Source organism: Gallus gallus, chromosome 24 (genome assembly GCF_016699485.2).
Source record: "Gallus gallus isolate bGalGal1 chromosome 24, bGalGal1.mat.broiler.GRCg7b, whole genome shotgun sequence".
In the NCBI taxonomy this organism is placed as follows: Eukaryota; Metazoa; Chordata; class Aves; order Galliformes; family Phasianidae; genus Gallus; species Gallus gallus.
In genome coordinates, this window is record NC_052555.1 from 3,764,319 (window position 1) to 3,783,426 (window position 19,108).

The following is a 19,108-nucleotide window of genomic DNA, read 5'->3' on the forward strand; positions in this document are numbered from 1 at the left end:
ATTGCCGGTGTGATCTGTTCCTCCCGCTTATGCATATGCAGTACGGCCGCGCCGGAGCTCCTCCGCGCTGCTTCCACATCACCGTGCAGATGCCGAGCTAGCCAAACAAAGTGGGAAGCGGGCGGGGAGGAGCAGAGCACAAAACCTACACGCCTGGCTCTCTCCCTCCCTGAGGATGCAAATCAATCCTGCAGACATCAGGAGGAGATCCGAGCGGCGACAGCGGCCGCTCTCCGGACGCCGGGAGGGGCGCAGGGAGCGGTGGGGGGGGGGGGGGATGTGCAGCCCCATAACCCCTTTGCGCTCCCATCAGCGCTCCTCCATTATCCTCCCGTTTTCTTAAACGGGGAAGCTGGCACCGCTCTACCCCCCACCCCGCGCTGCTATTTATTGCCCACATTCTGCTATTTATTTCCCAGAAATAGACCACTGGCAGAACCTAATGAGGAAACCAACATAATTAGGTCCGCGGGTACACCCTCAGCCCCCATTTTGTTAAGCTTCCGACCCGCAGCAGCGTTAGGAAGGGAGGTTCACTACTCTGAGTCCACCCTCTATAAGGTACAGCAGTCTGACCCCCAGGGTCAGTCCCATCCAACTACTTCAGAGCTAATTAGCCCCACCTGCCTGATTGCTGTGTTCTACCTCAGGTCTGCATGGTTCATAAAGGCATCCCATGGCAAAAGCCCTCCTGCCATGGCACAGCTCCATTGGGGACCCTGCCTCAGCGGCAGCAGCAAGGAGGGGGACAGAGCCATCCCTGTTGTCACCACTTATTTACTCGGGGCCCTCCGCTGCACCGCTCTGACCTACAGATTTACAGCACCTGCGCTCCATTACTGCCACCTTAAACCACTCAGTCACCAGTGATGCACTGCACACGGGGATGTCCTGACACAGCAGCCGCCCTTTGCCCCCCACCAGAGCCCCAGGCACTTCCAAGCACTGCTGTGACACTGCTGACCCCCACCACGAGGCTTCCCCATGGAGCACAGCAAGCAGCCAGCAGCACCGCAGCCAACAGGTGCTGGGGCAGCTCAGCCATAGGGATGTGTGTGCAGAGAATCCCACCTGAGCTCCCCCCTAAGCCTCTCACTCCGGTTTTCACACCCAGCCCTGTCCCTACTGCCCCCAGTAACCAACAGAAATGCTTGCCAGGCCGCCCAGCAGAAGGAGGAAGAAATAGAATTCGGCCCTAACTTGTGCTGTGCATGAAGATCTCCCCCTAAAGACGGTGAGAATCCATACACACAGCCCGGCCACGTCCCCAGGCCTTCACTGAGGGCACTGCCCAGCTGTGCATCCTCAGCACCGCGTGCATGCGAAATTAACTTAACCCAGACCTAAGGAAATGGAAGTTTGTTGGAGGAGTGAGATGTCCTCACCCATACAGCACAGTGACAGCACGCACCCACTGCTCCCCAGCCTTCAGGCATTGGTCACCCCATTCTCTCCCCACTGCTCCCACCCCAGCTGCACCCCCAACTCTGCACCCCCAGCACAGAGGGGCTGAGCCCTCCCCACGGCCACACACACACCCCCCAACGGATCCCTCCGGGCCATCTGCTCCCAGCACCGCCGTGGCACAAAGCAGAGCTCTATACTGCACGCAGCCGCTCTCCCAGCAGACCCAACGCCCCCAGCCCAGCTCCCAACCTCGGGCACTAAATAACCCTGAAGACAGGGAATGAAACCCTACGACACCGGAGGAGCCACGCACACAACTTTCCCAACTTCTGGCTGCGCTCAGCAGCCCCGACCCGAAATGGAAACCGATGGGGAAAGGCTGAGCATCGCTCCTCTGCCACGGCGGTCCCCGCACACACCGCACACACCGCACACACACACGGCACACACTTGCGGGAGCCTCACTGCAGCCGTCTCCCGCCGAGCCCACCGCTGCTCCCGTGCAAAGCGAAGCGGCGGAAGCAGAGCAGCACCGAACACCGCGCTCCCACCCGCGGGCACACGGCGTTCGGTACGCGGTGCCGTGATGGTACCGGGGATGCTCAAACGACGGCGCCGCGGCCCCACTGCCGCCCGGAGGGGGAGGAGGAGGAGGGGAGCGGGGAAGGCTCGGTGCCCGCTCGCCGCAGCCGGAGCTCGGGGACGCGGCTCAGCCCGACAGCGGGGCAGGAGGAGCGGGGGAGGAAGGCCCCGGGGAGGCTGCGGGTTCCCTGGCACCGCTTCGCCGCAGCGCAGCCGACGTGAGGTCACGGTCCCGAGGGTCACACCTACGAGGCTTCAGCGGGGACGGAGCCCCCCGACGGCGGTGGGGGACGGCACGGCACGGCGGGCTCCGCCGGAGTTGGGGCGCAGCGGCACGGAGTGAAGTTGGGCCCAGGATCGGCGGGGGGTTCCGCACGGTTCCCTCTGTCGTCCCCAAGCAGCGCCGCTCGCCCGGCGCGGTCCGCGCAGCACCAACCAACCCGCACGGCTGCGCACACCGCCGCCGCCGCGCACCCTCCGCCGCTCACCGCCCCAACTCCGTCGCCGCTCATTCCGCAACAACGCTCCTTCTCTCTCCCGTCCGAAGGCTGAGAACAACGGCCACGCGGAGCATCGCCCCTCCGCCGAGCGCGGAGCAACCGCCGGACCGCCGCCAGCCCCCCCCGCCCGCCTCCCCGCCCCGCGCCCTCCGAACTTCGCTTCCCCCCGAGGTGGGCACCCCCCGGCGCTGCCCCCCCGCCCGCCCCGCACAGCTCCCCCCGGGCGGCTCCTACCTGCGCGGCGCGGCTCTGCCCGCGGTGCTCCCGGTCCGCTCCGCCTGTTCGGGGCCCCCAGCGGCCACAGGGAGAAGTGCAGGGGGCGGGGGGCGGCGTGGGCGGGGGTGAGGGGCAGGGGGAGGGCGGAGGGGTGGGATGGGGTGGGATGAGGGGAAGGGGCGGGGGAACGGGGAATAGGATGGAGATGAGATGGGATGGGATGGGATGGGATAGGACGGGACGCGACGCGACGCGACGCGACGCAAAGGAAGGGACGCAAAGGAAGGGACAGAGGAATGGGGAAGGAGAGATGGGATGGGATGGGATGGGATGGGATGGGATGGGATGGGATGGGATGGGATGGGATGGGATGGAGTGAGGGCTCAGAAATGGAAGGGAGGGATGGAGAGGAGGATGGAGCAATGGGGAGCAGTGCAGGAACGGAGGGATGCAGGGAAAGAGAAGGATGGGGCACAACGGAGGGATGCAGGGACAGAGGGATGTAGGGAGGGCAGAGGACTGAGGATGGAGGGATGCAGGGAGGGCAGTGGGGGCGGATGGAGGGAGGGAGAGAGGAGGATGGGGGCAGGATAGAGGGGTGCAGGGACAGAGGGATGCAGGGAGCTGAGGCTGGAGGGGTGCAGGGGGCACTGCTTCCAAAAGGGATCGGTTTTCGTAAGCCCAGACTCAGCACTCCTGGGAGGAACGTTTGCTATCTGGAAGGGCTCTGCCTTCGCCCCATAGATCCCACCTCATTTCTTGCTTTGGGCCTCACTCCTGTCACCCACAGCCCCACTCCTCCCCTCACATTGTGGAATCACAGAACCATGGAATGGTTTGGGTTGGAAGGGGCCTTACAGCCCCCCCCACCCCCCCTCCCGGCCCCACCCCTGCCCAGGGCTGGCTTCTACTCTGCCTGGGGAGCACGGGGTGAGATGCACCCGCACACACAGCTCCTGAAACCTCCATGCAAAGAGACATCCCACAGTGCTGGGAGCCAGGAGTGGGGCGGGCAGGACCTGCCCCATAGCGTTCCTCAGCTATAGGGCACCAGGAGTGCTGTTCCCAGGTGGTGTCCCCGTGGGCTGCGCTGCTCCGTCCTCCTCCACTGTACTGCAGCTCTGTTTCCCAGTTTGGTTGTTTGTTTTTTAAAAGCGAGAAAAAACAAAGCTTCCAACCCATCTATTAGCTGGACTCCTGCATTTGGAGCAATGAACTCTCATTTGACAGAAATTCATCTTCCCCTCCTGCTGGGATGAAAGAGAAACAGAATCAACTTCACAAGAGAAAAACCGCCTCTGCTCCAGAGACAGATTGCTCACAGGGCATGCAGGGAACAGGAGCTTCGAGCTCATCCCTTACACATCACTCCCTGCAGGACAACAGCCACAGCTCACCGCTCTGTGAGCAAACCCCCCCCTGCAGATGGCCCACCCGGCCATCCTGGCACCCCTCGTTCCCAGCTTCCCTACATCCCAGCCGTGCTTCCCTTTCATTTATGGCTGCATCCCTCCAGGTCCCGTTGTTGGGCTGGGTTTGGGCACGGCGATGGGCTCAGGGCTGAGCAATGCATGGAGCGATCCCATCCACTCTGTCAATGGGATGGGCTGAGCCACGCTTCCCTCTTCCCCTTCTCCTCCTCCTGAGTTTGAGGTTCCAACCTCATCTGCTCCCTCCCGTTGCTCGGCCCAATGTGGGGCTGCGAATTGCTTCACCGAGCACTGCAGAACAGCATCCGTGGTCCCAGTGAGGATTGTGGGGCGCTCCCCCTCCGCACAGAGCCCTCTGCGGTGCACCTTTGTGATGGCAGTGGTAAAGGCTGTGCCAATGGCTCGCAGTGCTGATCCCCACTGGGATTGCGGAGCTCTTCCCTTCGTGTTCTCTCCCCCACAGCCGCTGCCACCAAAGGGTGCTGCCTCTCTTTGCACACCAGCAAAAAAATGAAAGCAGCCCCCTTGAAAAGCCCAGATGAAAACAAACGAAGCTCTGTTTGGAAGGCGGCGAGAGCAGAAGATTTGAGAGACTCCCAGGTGAGAAATCATCATGAAAAGAGAGCAATGGAGAAAGAAACCACCTTCAGAAGATGCCGCCGTGGCCCAGCCTGGCTGCTAAGTCATAGAATGGGTTGGGTTGGGTTGGGCTGGGAGGACCCCAAGGGTCATCCCGTTCCCACCCAGTGGTCCTTCCAACCCTTTGCTATAGGCAGAGACATCTCCTCCTTGACCAGGTTGCTCACAGCCCCATGCAGCCCCCAATGAGGGGGCACCCATGAAGAAATCAGACCTCCAAGAGAAGGAGGTAGGAAATCCACTCACTGACAATAAAGCCAGGCTGTATAAATCACTGCAAAGCCTCCAGAGGGCCGACAGAACGCAGCTGTCCTCCCCTACCCATGGAGCTCCACTTAGCGCCGTTTATTCAGCAGTGCTGAGTAAATATCAACAAGGAGGTGAAAATATTGATGGGGGAAAATACTTCACGCTGAATGAGCCGCAGACATCTGGAAACAAACAAACTGCTGCAAGAAAGATATTTTGGGTGCTTCACTGCACTGAGAGCCAAACGATGAGGTGCAGCTGTATGGTGCTGCATGGAGCAGAGATGGGGAGGAGCAGCGCTGGGGTCTTCCAATGTGCTGAAGTATTTGGGGGGAAGAGGAGCAATCACCGCCTGAAGCGCATCGACTGGTCGATAAAAGGTTGCTTAGGAAAGGTCTTTGGGAGCCACGAAGCTCCTGGAACGGAATGGAAGGGGTGGTAGGGTTGTGTTGGGATGGAGCTGATAGGGGTTGCCCCAAACTCATCGAAAAAACCCACAGAGCAACCTGGGAACGAGTGGGGGCGCAACCAGGAGAGGCCAATCCCTCCAAGTGAAGGGGGGTGTCTCCCTGACACAGAGGGAAACGCCGTGGGGTACACCCAGGGGAGAAGCTCCACCAGCACAAGCAGGAGGTGGATGGCACAGCAATGCATCAGCAGGTCAGCACCGCCCACGTGCCACGATCCCAAAGCACAGTGCAGCCCCTCAGGCCCCGGAATGGCTCTGGTGGAGCTCACAGCCAACGCAGCAGACCTGCACTGCCATGGGGATACGTTGGCAGACCCACCGTGGATTCAAGGGCACGGACTGCAGGAGAAGGCACCAAGCAGAAGCTCAGCTGTTTACGTGCGATCATTTATTTACAGCAGCGCAATGAAGGGAATGTATAAAATAACATTCAAACAGGCAAAACACGAGCAGCATCATTAGCAAAGAATAATAGGGCTCTGATTACCAATTATAACACAGCAACCTCTCCAGAAACCTCACAGCCGTACCGCAGGAGGAAAGGAAAAGCAGAAGGGAGCACTGCTCCTGCGCTGCCGCATCACCACCGGTGCTGTGCCCTGTGAGCAACCCCCCATGGAAGCCCAGCACACAAAGCTGCAGCCTTCAGCCGAGCAGCGATGCTGCAGGGGAAGAAATTAGTCCAGCAAGGCTCAATAAGGACGACTGCTAACGCTGAGCTGCATTGAAGGGCCGCCTACAGGCAGCTCCTGGGGTACCCAAGTGGGACGTGGGCTGCGTATCCCAATCCCATACCCCACCCAGCGCCCATGGGATGCTCAGTGTGAGCACTGCCAGCCCAAAGAACCGCACATGGCCATCAGCAGCACCCGCAGCTCCTGCAGAGCACCCAAGGAAAGCCTCCTCCGCCCATCGGGACAGCAATGACAGCACAGCCACCCCCCAAAAAACAACCCGGCAGTCGCGACTGATTTCCTTTAAGCTTATTTAATGATATTTGAAAGGCGTAAATTTTCTATTTCCCAGATCCTGAAAACAACATTTTTCTTTTTTTTTTTTTCTTTAAGTGACCAATATTTAATTCCAGAAACATACAACCTTATCAGCTAAGTCATAAAAGAGCTATTTTACAAACATACATCTGGATAATTAGAACAATAAAGTCTTTTTAGACATTCAAACATGATCAGTAAAAATACAGGATTATTAATAAAGATTTTTGCGTATTTTTTTTTTTTTTAAAGAATACTTCCAGATTTCTTTCTTTCTTTCTTCTTCTCTTTAAAGTAAATCTCTGTTAAAGAGTACATGATTGTATGTTGTACAAAGAAAATAAACATATCCTAATATGAAGAGAGCTCCGAAAGGCTGAATTCAAAACGCAACAGCAGTGTTTTGGCTGCAGTATCCCTTTTGCAGTACATCTGCTTGTCAGTTGGCACCTTTGGGGGGGGGGGGATGGGGGCTTCTTTGGGGAGCAGAGAGAGAACACAACGCCAGACAGCATCTCATAGCTGGGAGGAAAGAGCTGAACGGGAGGGAGGATGGGTTGGGCAAAGGAACCGGAGAGCAGCCCTGCTCTGCTGTCCAGTCTGATAAGGGAATGTACAAACGGCAACCAGGAGAGAATGAAAACGCTTTCTTACCCTGGAAATTGGGATGGAAGAAAGAGTAACGTTATGGCTTGGAGGGGAAAGGGGAATCCTGGAAAGTGCATTCAGTTCCAGCTCCTTCCGCGCAGCGAGGCACGGCCTGAGGTTCTGCCATACAGTAGATGTGCCAGAGAGTAGAAAGGAATCCCTCATTATTTCGGGTTACTGCGCACACATCCCTGACCCCACCATCACTTCTCTAGAGGAGTAATGCCCTGCTTGCCAGGATGGCCAACACAGCAGCAGGCCGGCTGAAACAAAAACCCATCAGCACGGTGTGACCTTTCTGTTCTCCATCCAGCTGGGTTCAAACAGGTCGGTCTTCTCCGCCTTTCCTTACAGCACTCTGCAGCCTCCTGCATTGCAGATCATCCATCCCAGCCACCCCAAAGGCCTCCCTTCCCTGCCACCTGTTAGCCCAGCAGAAAGCAAAGGTATTTCCCCCTGTGCAACCTGAGAGGGGAAAGAAACAGAGCTGCCCCTGGCCTCGTCCCAGCTTACATCCAGCACTTTGGGATGGTGGGGGACTCCAGCAACTCATAGGCTGGAAAGCTTTTTGACTGCGACGGTCGTAAGGACTGCTCCTGTTTCTGGAGTGTGGGTTGCAGACCAGCAGGGTGCCAACTGACCAAGGGGATCTGGGATGGGGAATAAAGGGTGCCGGACAGCAGGTCTGGCTGCAGCCCAGCTCAGTTTCTGGCAGGATCAGGTAAAGCTGCTCCATCAGCATGAGGCAGCATTCTACTTCTGGGGCTTAGCAGAGGAAGCTTACAAGCAAAGGAACCGCGTGGCTGAAGGCAAGGAGGGGAGGTCCCAGCAGGTAAGAAGGGAAGCGCCTGGCTAATACTGACAGTACGTTCATGGGGTGAGCAGGACAGGCCTGAGCAGGGCCCAAGGAAGAAGCAGCTCCTGCCAGCATGGAAGAGAACACTTTGGCTTGTGTTGGCAGTGCAATGCTCCTGCTGGTGAACAGTGATACTCTGTGCAATCAGCTCTTCAAAAGAGGAACTCCTCCCTGCCCCACGAGGGACTGAGGCTCCTTCTTTCACACCAGGCCCCAAATTCAATCTCTGTTTTGTTCAATCTTTATGTGAACTCATCCCTTGCCTATTTCTAATGGGAAGAAGAAGAAGAAGAAGGACCTCCTTTCCAGCTTTAGTTTAAAAAAAGGAGAGATCCGACCCTGTGCCAACAGCTTATGAGAAAACACTTGTTTTAATGGAGCAGGGAAGATGATCTTTCTGCTGACCAAAGACAGATTCTCAGCACTTCATGATCCACGTAGCTGCTATTGCAGTTCTGATGGGTTAATGGGATTTACAGGTTTGGCATGCTGTTCAGTTCAGGTTCGTTAAATAGTTTAAAACCTGGAAAGAGGGTGGAAAAAGGGACTGCCTTGCATGCTTTGCATTATAGCTGCCCCACTTGCAGAGCCACCCCGTGCCACGCTGGTGCCCAGCCCAGGACCGACCCCAGGGCAGTGCACGGCCAGCAGAGGCTGCCCAGCATTGGCTCTGCTGGTGGCTGATGGTTACATCTTGTTCCCAGAGCAGAAGGAATTTGAACAGCAAACCCCCATCAGAACAGGCCCAGGGAAGTGCTGGAGAGCTGTTTCAGCCTCCTTTGCTTTGCACATCTCTGTTTCAGTGAGAACACATTGGCACAAAGAAAGAAACAACAACCGAACACCCCAAGCCCTCAGCAAGACATACCTTCAGGTACTAAAATTTACTGGCCCTATAATCAGCAGTACCTGTGGCTAACTCAAATGGCAGCCCTTATTCATTCAGTAGTGAATCAGGGACAGACACCCATCCGCCCCACATCTTTGAAACACTTCTGGGTTTGCATTTTTTCTTTTCTTTTTCTTTTTTTGATCCAGAGAAGAGTTACAAAAGTGCTGCAGGTCCAAGTAATTTTATCACTTTACAAAGGAGACAATGATCAAAGCCAACAAAGTCAAGAAAAAAAACTTAAACCTATTCTCCTCTCCCAGTCTTATCTTGCATGTCAGAGGAGAATGGGAGGAGGGAGGGGAGGAAAAAGCTTTGCCCAAGTGCCTGGCTACTCAGGGCATGGAAAACCCTTGTTGGACACGTAGTGACGTGAGCATTTCCCATGCAACCGTTGAATGCACACAGTTCCAGCCACAAGTCATCGTAACACCTTCATAAGTAGCTCTTTGCCTGGCAGTTTGGGTGCCAGCAGGGAGTGCAGAGTCCAGTCCAGTGAAGTGAAGGTACACTTGCACACGGGCACACCCTCTGCCCTGGGACCTAACGAGGCTCAGGAGCAGTGGAGGCACAGCACACTGGATGCACAGGGCTAGAACTGTCACTACCCAATTAAAATAGAACAACGAGAACAACAACAACAAAAAAAGGCAGATTAAAAAATTAAAATGTGCTTTTGATACACGGAATGAAGTCAAATAAATACAATGATTTTTTTTTTTTTTTAAATGTCTAAATACATTTTTATATCCTACACCCAAAGCTCTGTACATTTGGTTTGGTTTTTCTGTTCTGAAAAAAAAAAAAAGAATTTCTGGTGGCAAGGAGAGGAGGAGTGGAATAGAACAGGCTCCCTCACTGACAAGATAGTGCAGATGCCCCAAAGGAAAAGCACCCATGCCCGCTTTGCTAGAGGATGGTTCACGTTTGGATGGTCCGAACCCTCTTGTCTTAGAGTCCACAAGGAAGACAGCGGGTGCTGAGTCCTGAAAGTCCTCATCCAATCTTCAGCCATCCTGAAAACACGACTAACTTTTCTCTGATGGAGGAAAATAGAAAACAACCGTGGTGAGAGAAGGAGAGGTGCAATGAGGGATGAATGCCTGATGTTTCTGAATGCTAGCACTAGCACCAGCAGGGAAAGCATGTCAATGTGAGAGAGAGGGCACACATTTAACCTGAATTCCAGCAACTATGTAGTGCCAGAGGTCAACAAGACCCACAGCAGCCAATTCACACAGTGCCAGAGACATCCCAGAGAAAGACTGGAATCATTTCACACATCCAGGAATCTCTGTTTACGAGTTCACATCGATTCAGCTTTCTTAAAAAGGAAGCTGCACATCCTTAGATGGAGGTATGGGTGAGACAAGCTCCTCTGCACTTGGGAGACTTGATGGATTCATCTGACCTTTCTTGGAACCAGCACCCTGTTAGAGATGCTGAAGCAGATGAAACCTTTTTTTTTTTTTTGTGTGTGTGTGTGTATATGAAACACTAATAACTGACTGCGCACTCCTTGGTTAATGTCTGATGTCAGTGTGCTATATGCTGTCTGTCCCAGAAGGTCATACCTGAGTGCTCTCCTGTGGAGGCTGACCCAGCCAGCCCTTGGCGACGGAGAATGATGTAGTCTTCCTCAACCTCCTGAAAAACAAAACAAAACAAAACCACACCTCAAGTGGATTTTTTTTTTCCTTTTTAAAAAGTGAAAGAAGAGGGCTTCAAATGGGAAAAGATACGCTGCACTGCAGGAGAGTGGACTGGAATCATTCTTGTTCCTACAGTGACCCACACTGGATCTCAAGACCTTCATTCAGCCTTCCCTTCCCATACAGTATTCCATCTCCTCTTCACATTCGAGTTCAGTTAAAGACTGGCTACAAATTTAACACATTGGTCTGCCTTACACACCAGGATACTATAACTCCTCTGCAGCAAATGCTATGTTGCATGGACAAATGCTCAAAGCATACAAAGAATTATTCTGGATATAGTAAGCTGAAAACTTCATTATTACCCTACTGCAACTTACCACCTCCTGCTGAAGGCAGCAGCATGCAACAAGAGTCAACAGACATTTGTATGCCAATCATTCATGCACATCAGGCCAGAGGTCCCTTTGAAACCCCCCCGTTACAGACATGCACTTTTGTCCTGTCCCTGAAGAACAGCTCCAAACTGAAACCAAAGCAGCATGCACACCTCCTACCTCCAGCACAACCCCACAGTGCAGTGTAAGCAAATGGCACCAAGTTCCTCCTTCAAAAGCTTCCAGAGGGAAGAACCAGAGACTGAAGAAGGCATGATCTCCTTCCCCAAAACTGAACATTTTGAAGTTATTTTCTAAAACAAAGCCTAAGAAATACAAAAACCACGGACAGTGCACATAGAAATACAGTACCTTTAACTTTTCAAGGTCATTCTCTATCTTCTGAATATACTGCATCATCTGCACGCGTGACTCTATAGACCAGAAGGGAGGGTTTGCTACAACTGTGCAGGGCTCTTCCACTCCTCCCCAGCGGGTAACCATCATCTCCTCTGCAAACGGGGAGCTCCCTCCATCTGACTGTGTGTCCCGTGGGGAAAGGGGCTGCTGCTGTGCAGAGTCCAAAGAGGTGCTACCACCTGCAGCACCCTGGAGAACCAGAGACGACACCTCCTCATCCGTGGAGCTCTCCTGCACTGCTTCATATCCATCAAGGATCAAATAATTTCCTGTTAAGAGAACAGCTTTTTACTCACACGTCGGTGCCATCATCACCAAGAACCACTGAACTGTAGACAGTTTAAGTGGACTTTAAGGAAGACAAGTGGGGAGAGACCTATCTCTTGAGACATTTTAGAACAGATAAGAGAAAGCATTTGTGAACACTATGCAGAGCAGTGATTGCATTAGACCAGACTAGCTCGGTTCTGAGCTGAGCTCTACAGATCACATCTGGTTTGGGGACCCCAGCTGGACAATGACATGACCAGACGAGCTCATCACCGCCCCTCCTGCATTCCCCAGCTCTCTGCTTCCAGCCTGAAAATCCTGCACACGCACTCACGGCACCCACCAACCCAAACCACTCCATTTCTGACCTGCATTGAGCACACTTGCAGGTGGGTTAGCTTTAAAATCCATCTTGCTGAAAATACGTTAGAAGATAATGCAATTACAGACAGAAACACATTCACAAACTGTACCTAGCAATAGGACTGTCGTAAGTAATTTCTCTGCAGCATTACAGCAAAGCCTGCACATGAAGGCAGAACTGACTGAAAACAGTTCAATATGATTTTGATGTCCCTACACAGTTAAGAAAGTAAACAGCGTGAGTGGTGACAAGTAATTAGATGCTTCAAGTTGTTGGCTCGCTTTTAATAATTTAAAATGTTTCTGTAATGCAGGGAAAGACAAATGATTTTCAATGCACACTTGGAAGGCAGCATCTGGACAGTCACAAATTGGCTTATGAAGAATCCAATTTTTAAATAAAAGCATATTCTCAGATAAGAGATAAGGAATCTACTACCTGTGAGTGCCTCCTTGCACTACAGCACGCATAGGATAAGCTCGTGTGCTAAATTTAGTGCAGGGTCACCACTTTGGCTGATCAAAATCACAGGACCTTCCAAATGCAAAGTGTGCAAAGTCCCATGAAGGTGCTTACAGCCGCTGCCTTCGAGCTGCCTTTCTGCTGAGTTAACAGCTCCACAACCTTCTTGAAGGGTAGAAGAGAGAGGTTTGGAGATGCTCAGGCAACTGCCAAATATAGCATATGTAATAATAACGGAAATAATAATAAGCTTTTAAGAGCTTCAGACCAGGGGTGAGGTCGCTGGAGACAATCGCAGTGCCAAGCTGAGCTGTAAGTTTCTCTTCCCAAGCTCAATCAAGAGAAGCCAATGCAATAGCTACAAAATAGCCTGAGCCATGGCTCTGTGTATGGACTAAAGCAATGCTTTGCCTGCAGGGAAAATATTTTTCCTACAGGTTCCAACCGTCAGCTGAGAGATAACACGGTCCAGTGGCAATAGCAATCAAGAGCTTGCATTGTGCCCAGGCCCCTGTAAATACAGTTTGTCACAGCGTATTAACCCCACAGGATTTTAGTTTCTTCTTTCATAAAATAGAAAATTCATTAGGTACATGTTTGCTCAGCTCTTTTCTGGGCTAAAATGACTGTCAAGGACTAAAGAACTAACTTTAAATAAATGCCCTAAATCGTATCGGCAAGAGAAGCCTCACTAGGAAAACATACTGCGGTTTTCTTTAGTATTTCCTACTTAAAACTGAGCCCAAGTCTCTAGTACTGAACTGGGAGAGGGTGCCAAGCCAAGAAGGAAGGAAATAAGCTCACCTGAGATCCGTATTTGCACATCCTCCTCGTCCTTCCTTTCCATTAGCTCACTTTCAGACGGATTTTCATCACTGTGAGCTTCTCGGGCATCAAAGAAATGCTCCCCACTCTCATCAGCACCCACCCCTTCCAGCTCTGCAGCGGAGACCTCCAGATTCATACCCACGCGGTCCATCGCTAAGTTACTGCTGGGTCTGGGGTCTCTCGCTCCCAGCTGCATGGCATCCCCTGGAGCTGGTGATTCAGCTGAAGTCCGGAGGCCATAATTAGCTGTGGGCTCGTTAGCTCCGCTTCTCGGAAGCGTGGGGTCTGCTGCAGGCTGGTGCAATTTGTTATGGTCGGAGTGCTGAAGTCCAAGCTCACTTCCACTCTCCGTTTGTGCCTCTTGAGAGACGGTCCTGAACCTGGGAAAGCGCTGCCGGTCTTCAAGGGTCCCCTTCTCAGCAAAGCCAAGCTGTTGGACCAACAGCTTTTTCAGCAAGTCCACTGCAAGTAGAGATAAGGTTGGCAAAGCTTCACAGACCATGTCCTCCATAACAGGGATCAAACTAGACTTAACGGCCCCTCTATCACGTGAGAGATCTCGGAGCAGCCAGCCCTCTCATTGCTCTCAGGAGGGAAGACAGGGGTGAAAAGAAATAAAAGGTCTTTTGAAGCTCTGTACCAATGCCTTATTCCGCATTTCACCTTACAAGGAAGGGTGAACACATCAGTCCAAGCTCCACCTTGCTTGGGACAAACAGAGAAATCATCTACTGAAGCTGTCCAGTGAGCTGGAGGGCAGGTGAGCACCTGGGTGTTACCTCCCTCCAAATGAACTAAAATATAAAGGCAGTAATGGGGGACCCCACCTTAGAAGTAGCACACTAAACACGCTCCACTACATTTTGAAATGACAGATCCAAAAATTTTCCCTACAATTTCATGTAAATTTATTCTTATCTGAACTTCAACCCACATCCCTTTAGCTCTCAAATTATCCCAGCCAAACACTTCATATTAAGGACACATTGTTCAGTGCAAAAATATGACGCTGCCAAGAGCACAAGTATACTGTTCTTTCTCACCATGTAATGCTCACGTAACACCCAAGAAAACCCATGGGCTCACACAACACCACAGCCCCTCAGCTAAGGGGAAGGCTCTTGTCAAAATGTGAGAGCCACTGCTGCTGTCAGAGGGCTGCCCTACTGCATCTGCATGGCCAAGAGATGCTGGGTCACTGATAACACCTTAACACACCCCATGGACTGAGATTCTCTTATCTCTGGTCTCTGAAAACGTGTACTAAGAACATCTGCACAGCATTCAGAATTAGAAAAGGACTCTGAATCCTAGAAAATAGATCAAAAGATCCGAGGTAAACTATTAAATGGCAGAAGACTGTAATTACTTGGAGAGAGGAGAGAGAGAAAAGGGAACTGGGGCCAAGGGTATGAATGCTCTGCATTCTAGTGACAGCAAATGACCCACAGAGAAGCAGTACAGAGTATTCCCTTCAAGTGCAATTCAGGGACTGTGCGTCCACTTCTGAATTGCCAGGGAGAGATGCACAGATTAATGATTTCATTCAAATTTTAGGAAGTTATATTTAGAAACACAAGGAATTAGAATGCTGGGTCTGATCAAGTGGGTTGCACAGCCCTGCATTCCTCCTCTGAATAAAGGTAGACCACAGAACAGAGGAAATACTTGAAAATGTTCTATTAACAATTTTACAGAATTATCTGTTCATCAGAACAAACTGCTTTCAGCACAGACAAGTACCAATCTGATCACACCCAGCCAGCTCCCAAATCCTCTGAAAATCTGCATCTAGACTTCGATTTGCTCATGTAAAAACATCCAACCTCATCTGCATGATTTTGCAAAAGAAATATGCCACATCACAGCCTGCTACTCAGGCAACCCCTCCTGTTCTGCACCCTCAGTGCTGTGAATGCAAGTCCATGGGGTAACTGCAACGTCTCCGAGAAATCTGCTGACTGGCAATGACATTTTACAGCACTGCACAGAGCTCTGCAATGTGATTTTGTCATCAAAGCACTTCGTGGATGATAAGTAACAATTCATGATTACCCTCATTTTAGACACAGAAAAACAACAGCAAAGCAATGAGATGCCTGTGGCCGAAGGGAGTGGTGTATGAATTCAGAACTCAGAATTCCTTCATCTCACATCCATTTTGTTTTGCTATGCTGTCATCTACAGCACAGAGAAAACATTTATTTAATAGAAACAGGCATTAAAACCATTTTAGCTCATTGATTCAGAAGGTCGACCTCACCATTTCCACCTCCAAAGCAAGGCTCATAGGTACTTACGGTTCCTTAATGCATCCAATGCCCACTGCCCTCCTGCTACCAAAGGTAAATTGGTGGCTGTGTGCTCATAGCACGGAGAAGACTCCTTCAGGGCCAGGTCTGCCTGCTGCACTTTATCAAACTGTCCTTCTGCCACGAGAAGACTTTCCACCTCGGACTTTTCAGACATGGTGGGTGAAGTCTGAGCATTCAGTATCAATGGAGAGTCCAGGACCAGATCTTTGTCTGGGAAACAAACAACATGTGTTCGGGTTAAACAGCTGTGTCAAATTTGACGTTAAACTGCAGAAAATTCTTCTTCTTATAATCTCTGAAAGCACTAAAATATAGCTCTTGAGCACAGCCTTGGTAAAAGGCTCTTCATTTCCAGGGAGAAAAACAATCTTTTTCTGTGATTTGTAATGGGAATAGTAAGAGGTATGTTTCCAAGAGCTTCAGCATCATTTCTTTACATGACTTGTAAAAAAAACTGTTCCATTCCACACATAAGTCAGTGCTACCAAAAGAGCCCCAGGACACAAGGAACGTGCCTTGGCACATTTGCACTTTGTATATCAAATTTACTGACAGCCTTTACCCGGACCACTGTGTTACCTGGGCTTTGTAGGCTACTGGCAGGAATGTCATGCTGGTCTTTGAGCTTCTGCTGCTCCTCTTCTTCACGCTCTTCTCTGCAGGGAAGAAAGAAACAACATGTACTTTTAGTCACCTGTATCTGAATGCTGCATGCCAATCACTGCTTTGGCTGCCACAAGATGGGCTGCTGGAGAAAGAAAAGCAGCCCTTCCTCCTCCAGCTGCTGTTACTTACTCGCCAGGTCCTGACTGCGGTAATGGAATCACTCTTCTGCTGCTCTCCATTTTTACATTCCCTGCCATCTGAGCTATAAGGTCCTGCCATCTGCATAAAAACATCACATAAAAACATGCAAGATGTGAAGCATAACGGATACTGCTCCATTTAACACTTTTTAAATCCAGCTAATATAATTACTGCTTTTCTTATCAACAGAAACGTCTAATCCTGTTGTTCTTTTAAATCCTGTTACAGTCAGTGCCTCTGTAATACCTTGCAGCCACAAGTGAAGCAGCACAGCACAATGCTCACCTCACCAGGATGCTCCAGCAGAAGGAAATGAATGACAGGACCTTAGCAGGAGCTGTCGAGTTTTATTTATGCATAAATATAAATGCAAGCATTATGTAACCTTTCACGTAGCACCGATTTGTTTAATACACTGCACACTACAATGGTTGCTACGTATCATACAAATAATCTCAGGTAACTTGTGAACACCTGCAGTTACTACACACAATCAGATACAAAAGCTCTCTCATGCACAACGAGTCAAGCAGCAGATGGAACCCAACCAATTACTTACACGTTCTTCTCTGAAACTGTCTGTGCCACCAGCTCGTAAATGTGAGCACCATTTTCTGACATGGAGATGACGAAGAAAGCTTTGTTATCTGGAGCAACACAAAGAGGGAAGCATTTAATTGCAAGCCTTGTTCTGCATAGCATCCTGACATTTCTAGAAGTGGACATAACCCCCATTCAGAAGCAGTAAAAGAACAGATCATGAAATAACCCTTCAGTGGTACTGTACACAGAGAGAAGCCTCTCCCTGTCCAGGAAATCTGACTATTAGTCCTGAACAAAAGAGCCATTTCTGCCCAAACTACTTTGAAACGCATTCACCACTTCTCTTTTCCCTCATAGTAATTTTCATTTCTAGGGAACCTCTCACCTAATAAAACCAGACTACTTGAACATAGAAGTCTATTTATAACTCAAGCCATGCCTAAAAAGGTAATTACCAATGCAGAGAAGTTAAACAGCTCACGCAGTGCTACTGAACAAGATGTTGGACAACCGAGAATTAAGCCTACGCATTTTTCCATGTTCTACCCTGGAACTCTAGACAAAAAAACCTCTCCTTGACTGATCTAATCCCCATTTTTGGTGTCCTCCTTTGCTTTCACAGTTGCTTACACTGACCTGTTGCCACCTGACGAACCAGAACAGTGTTCAGTTTGATGATAGGACTGAAGGTGTGCTTGCTATCAGCTGTCGACGCCAAGATTTTACTGTGACACTTCAAGACCAGCTTATCATCTTGTTTCTGCAACAGCACCAGAATGTCCTCCAAGAGCAGAGTGTAGAGATCTGCATAGGGCGCAAAAGAACCCAGAACGAGTTAAAGATTCATGGTTTTCTATCACACCCCTGCAGAAAGAAGAAGGCTGCATTTTTGATTACTCATGCAGAGGCACTAATCAGTGCTATGCCATTCTAGGAAAAGCTTGCAAATCTTCCTCATCAAAACTACAGCAGAGAGCTACAGATGGGATTGGATCATCTCACGACTGACTGCTGTGTCCCTGCATGGCCTTAATGACACTCCAGCACATTTCAGAATTGACAAGAATGATTTAATCAGCTTTGAGAAACACATACACATCATTATAGGTGGCAGTACGAATCATAATTGGAAACAGCAGAAATGCTTTCTCTCTCCCTCCCTCTCAGCAAGCGCACACAAACTCAACCCCACATCAGCTGACAAGGAGGACTCACCGATAGTTTTGTCACGATTAACCTTCCAAGTCAAAGGTCCTTCGTGAAGCATTTTTCTCTTTGTGAGATCCAAGTTCTGTCAGGAGGAGGAAGAAAAAAAGAAGCAGCACTATGAAATGCCTAGGAAAGCAAGCAGTGGTAAAGCATAAGAGTGTCAGAGGGAAGGCAACCCATAGGTGCTCTCGTTTGAACAACTAAACCCAGTGTGGAAAAAGAACCATGGAGCGAGAACAAGGCATGCTTGCACACCAAAATCTTGTGAGAGGTGTCTCTTGTCACTCTTCCTCATTCGTTGCTCTTTTGACGATGTTTGAGGTGACTACATGGAGAATTTTCCTTCTAAGTGAAGTTCTTAAGGCATTAGAATGTCATCTGATTTCTAGGAGTTTTTGCAATAGCCCATACAAAGTCTGCAGTTCCAGTATTACAACTGGTTAATGCTTCAGCACTCTATTTGCAAGTCAAGTATGCCTACGAATGACATACTGATATAAAAAGCATTCCAATGATCTGATGGACTTTATAATGTCAATGGATTCTTCAGTCATTTCAGTGCTTGTGACATTTAGATCTGCAGGCAAGTAGAAGTGACAATTTTCACAAGTCATTCCTTCCAAGTCTCAGTCTACAATCAATAACAGCAAGCTTTCATAACTGCCAGTAAGTTCTTCATTTCCTAACTAAATGCTTGTGGGTTTATTTGTGGAAGATTACAGGATATAGTTTTATAGACAAGTCATCACATAAAGATTTCTTTGAATACACACTAACTTTCGAGAATATAAAGGAGTGATAAATAAACAACACAGAATCTGTAAGTGAGACTGCCACAGACAGTGGTCAAAGTATCAAATCACCATCATCCACTTTGTATCTCACTAAGCTTACAAGCTCCACCAGCACTCCTATGTGCAGAACCACGCTGTTACATCCACAGGGATCTTCAGGAAGATAGCAAAACTAAAGATTTATCTC

The 19,108-nt window shown here is 50.3% G+C and overlaps 2 protein-coding genes across 12 annotated transcripts in view; both read right to left on the bottom strand.

Annotated features, from left to right (window-relative positions):
• The window catches only part of GRIK4 (glutamate ionotropic receptor kainate type subunit 4), a 124,266-nt gene extending 121,497 nt beyond the window's left edge, over positions 1-2,769 (bottom strand). Inside the window, exon 1 of the mRNA XM_015298177.4 lies at positions 2,724-2,769. The gene's annotated coding sequence lies outside the window, so the exon portion shown is untranslated. The remainder of the gene's footprint in view (positions 1-2,723) is intronic.
• A 3,691-nt stretch (positions 2,770-6,460) lies between these two features.
• ARHGEF12 (Rho guanine nucleotide exchange factor 12) overlaps positions 6,461-19,108 on the bottom strand; it is a 66,129-nt gene continuing 53,481 nt past the window's right edge. For all 11 annotated transcript variants that reach the window (XM_040652160.2, XM_040652159.2, XM_046903858.1 and 8 more), the window contains 10 exons: positions 18,134-18,209; positions 17,555-17,722; positions 16,935-17,022; positions 16,364-16,453; positions 16,148-16,224; positions 15,554-15,778; positions 13,230-13,715; positions 11,282-11,598; positions 10,452-10,524; positions 6,461-9,916 (listed from right to left, as the gene is read on the bottom strand). In XM_040652160.2, coding sequence (XP_040508094.1) covers positions 9,906-9,916; positions 10,452-10,524; positions 11,282-11,598; positions 13,230-13,715; positions 15,554-15,778; positions 16,148-16,224; positions 16,364-16,453; positions 16,935-17,022; positions 17,555-17,722; positions 18,134-18,209 — 1,611 coding nt within the window. In that variant the 3' untranslated portion in view covers positions 6,461-9,905. The remainder of the gene's footprint in view (positions 9,917-10,451; positions 10,525-11,281; positions 11,599-13,229; positions 13,716-15,553; positions 15,779-16,147; positions 16,225-16,363; positions 16,454-16,934; positions 17,023-17,554; positions 17,723-18,133; positions 18,210-19,108) is intronic.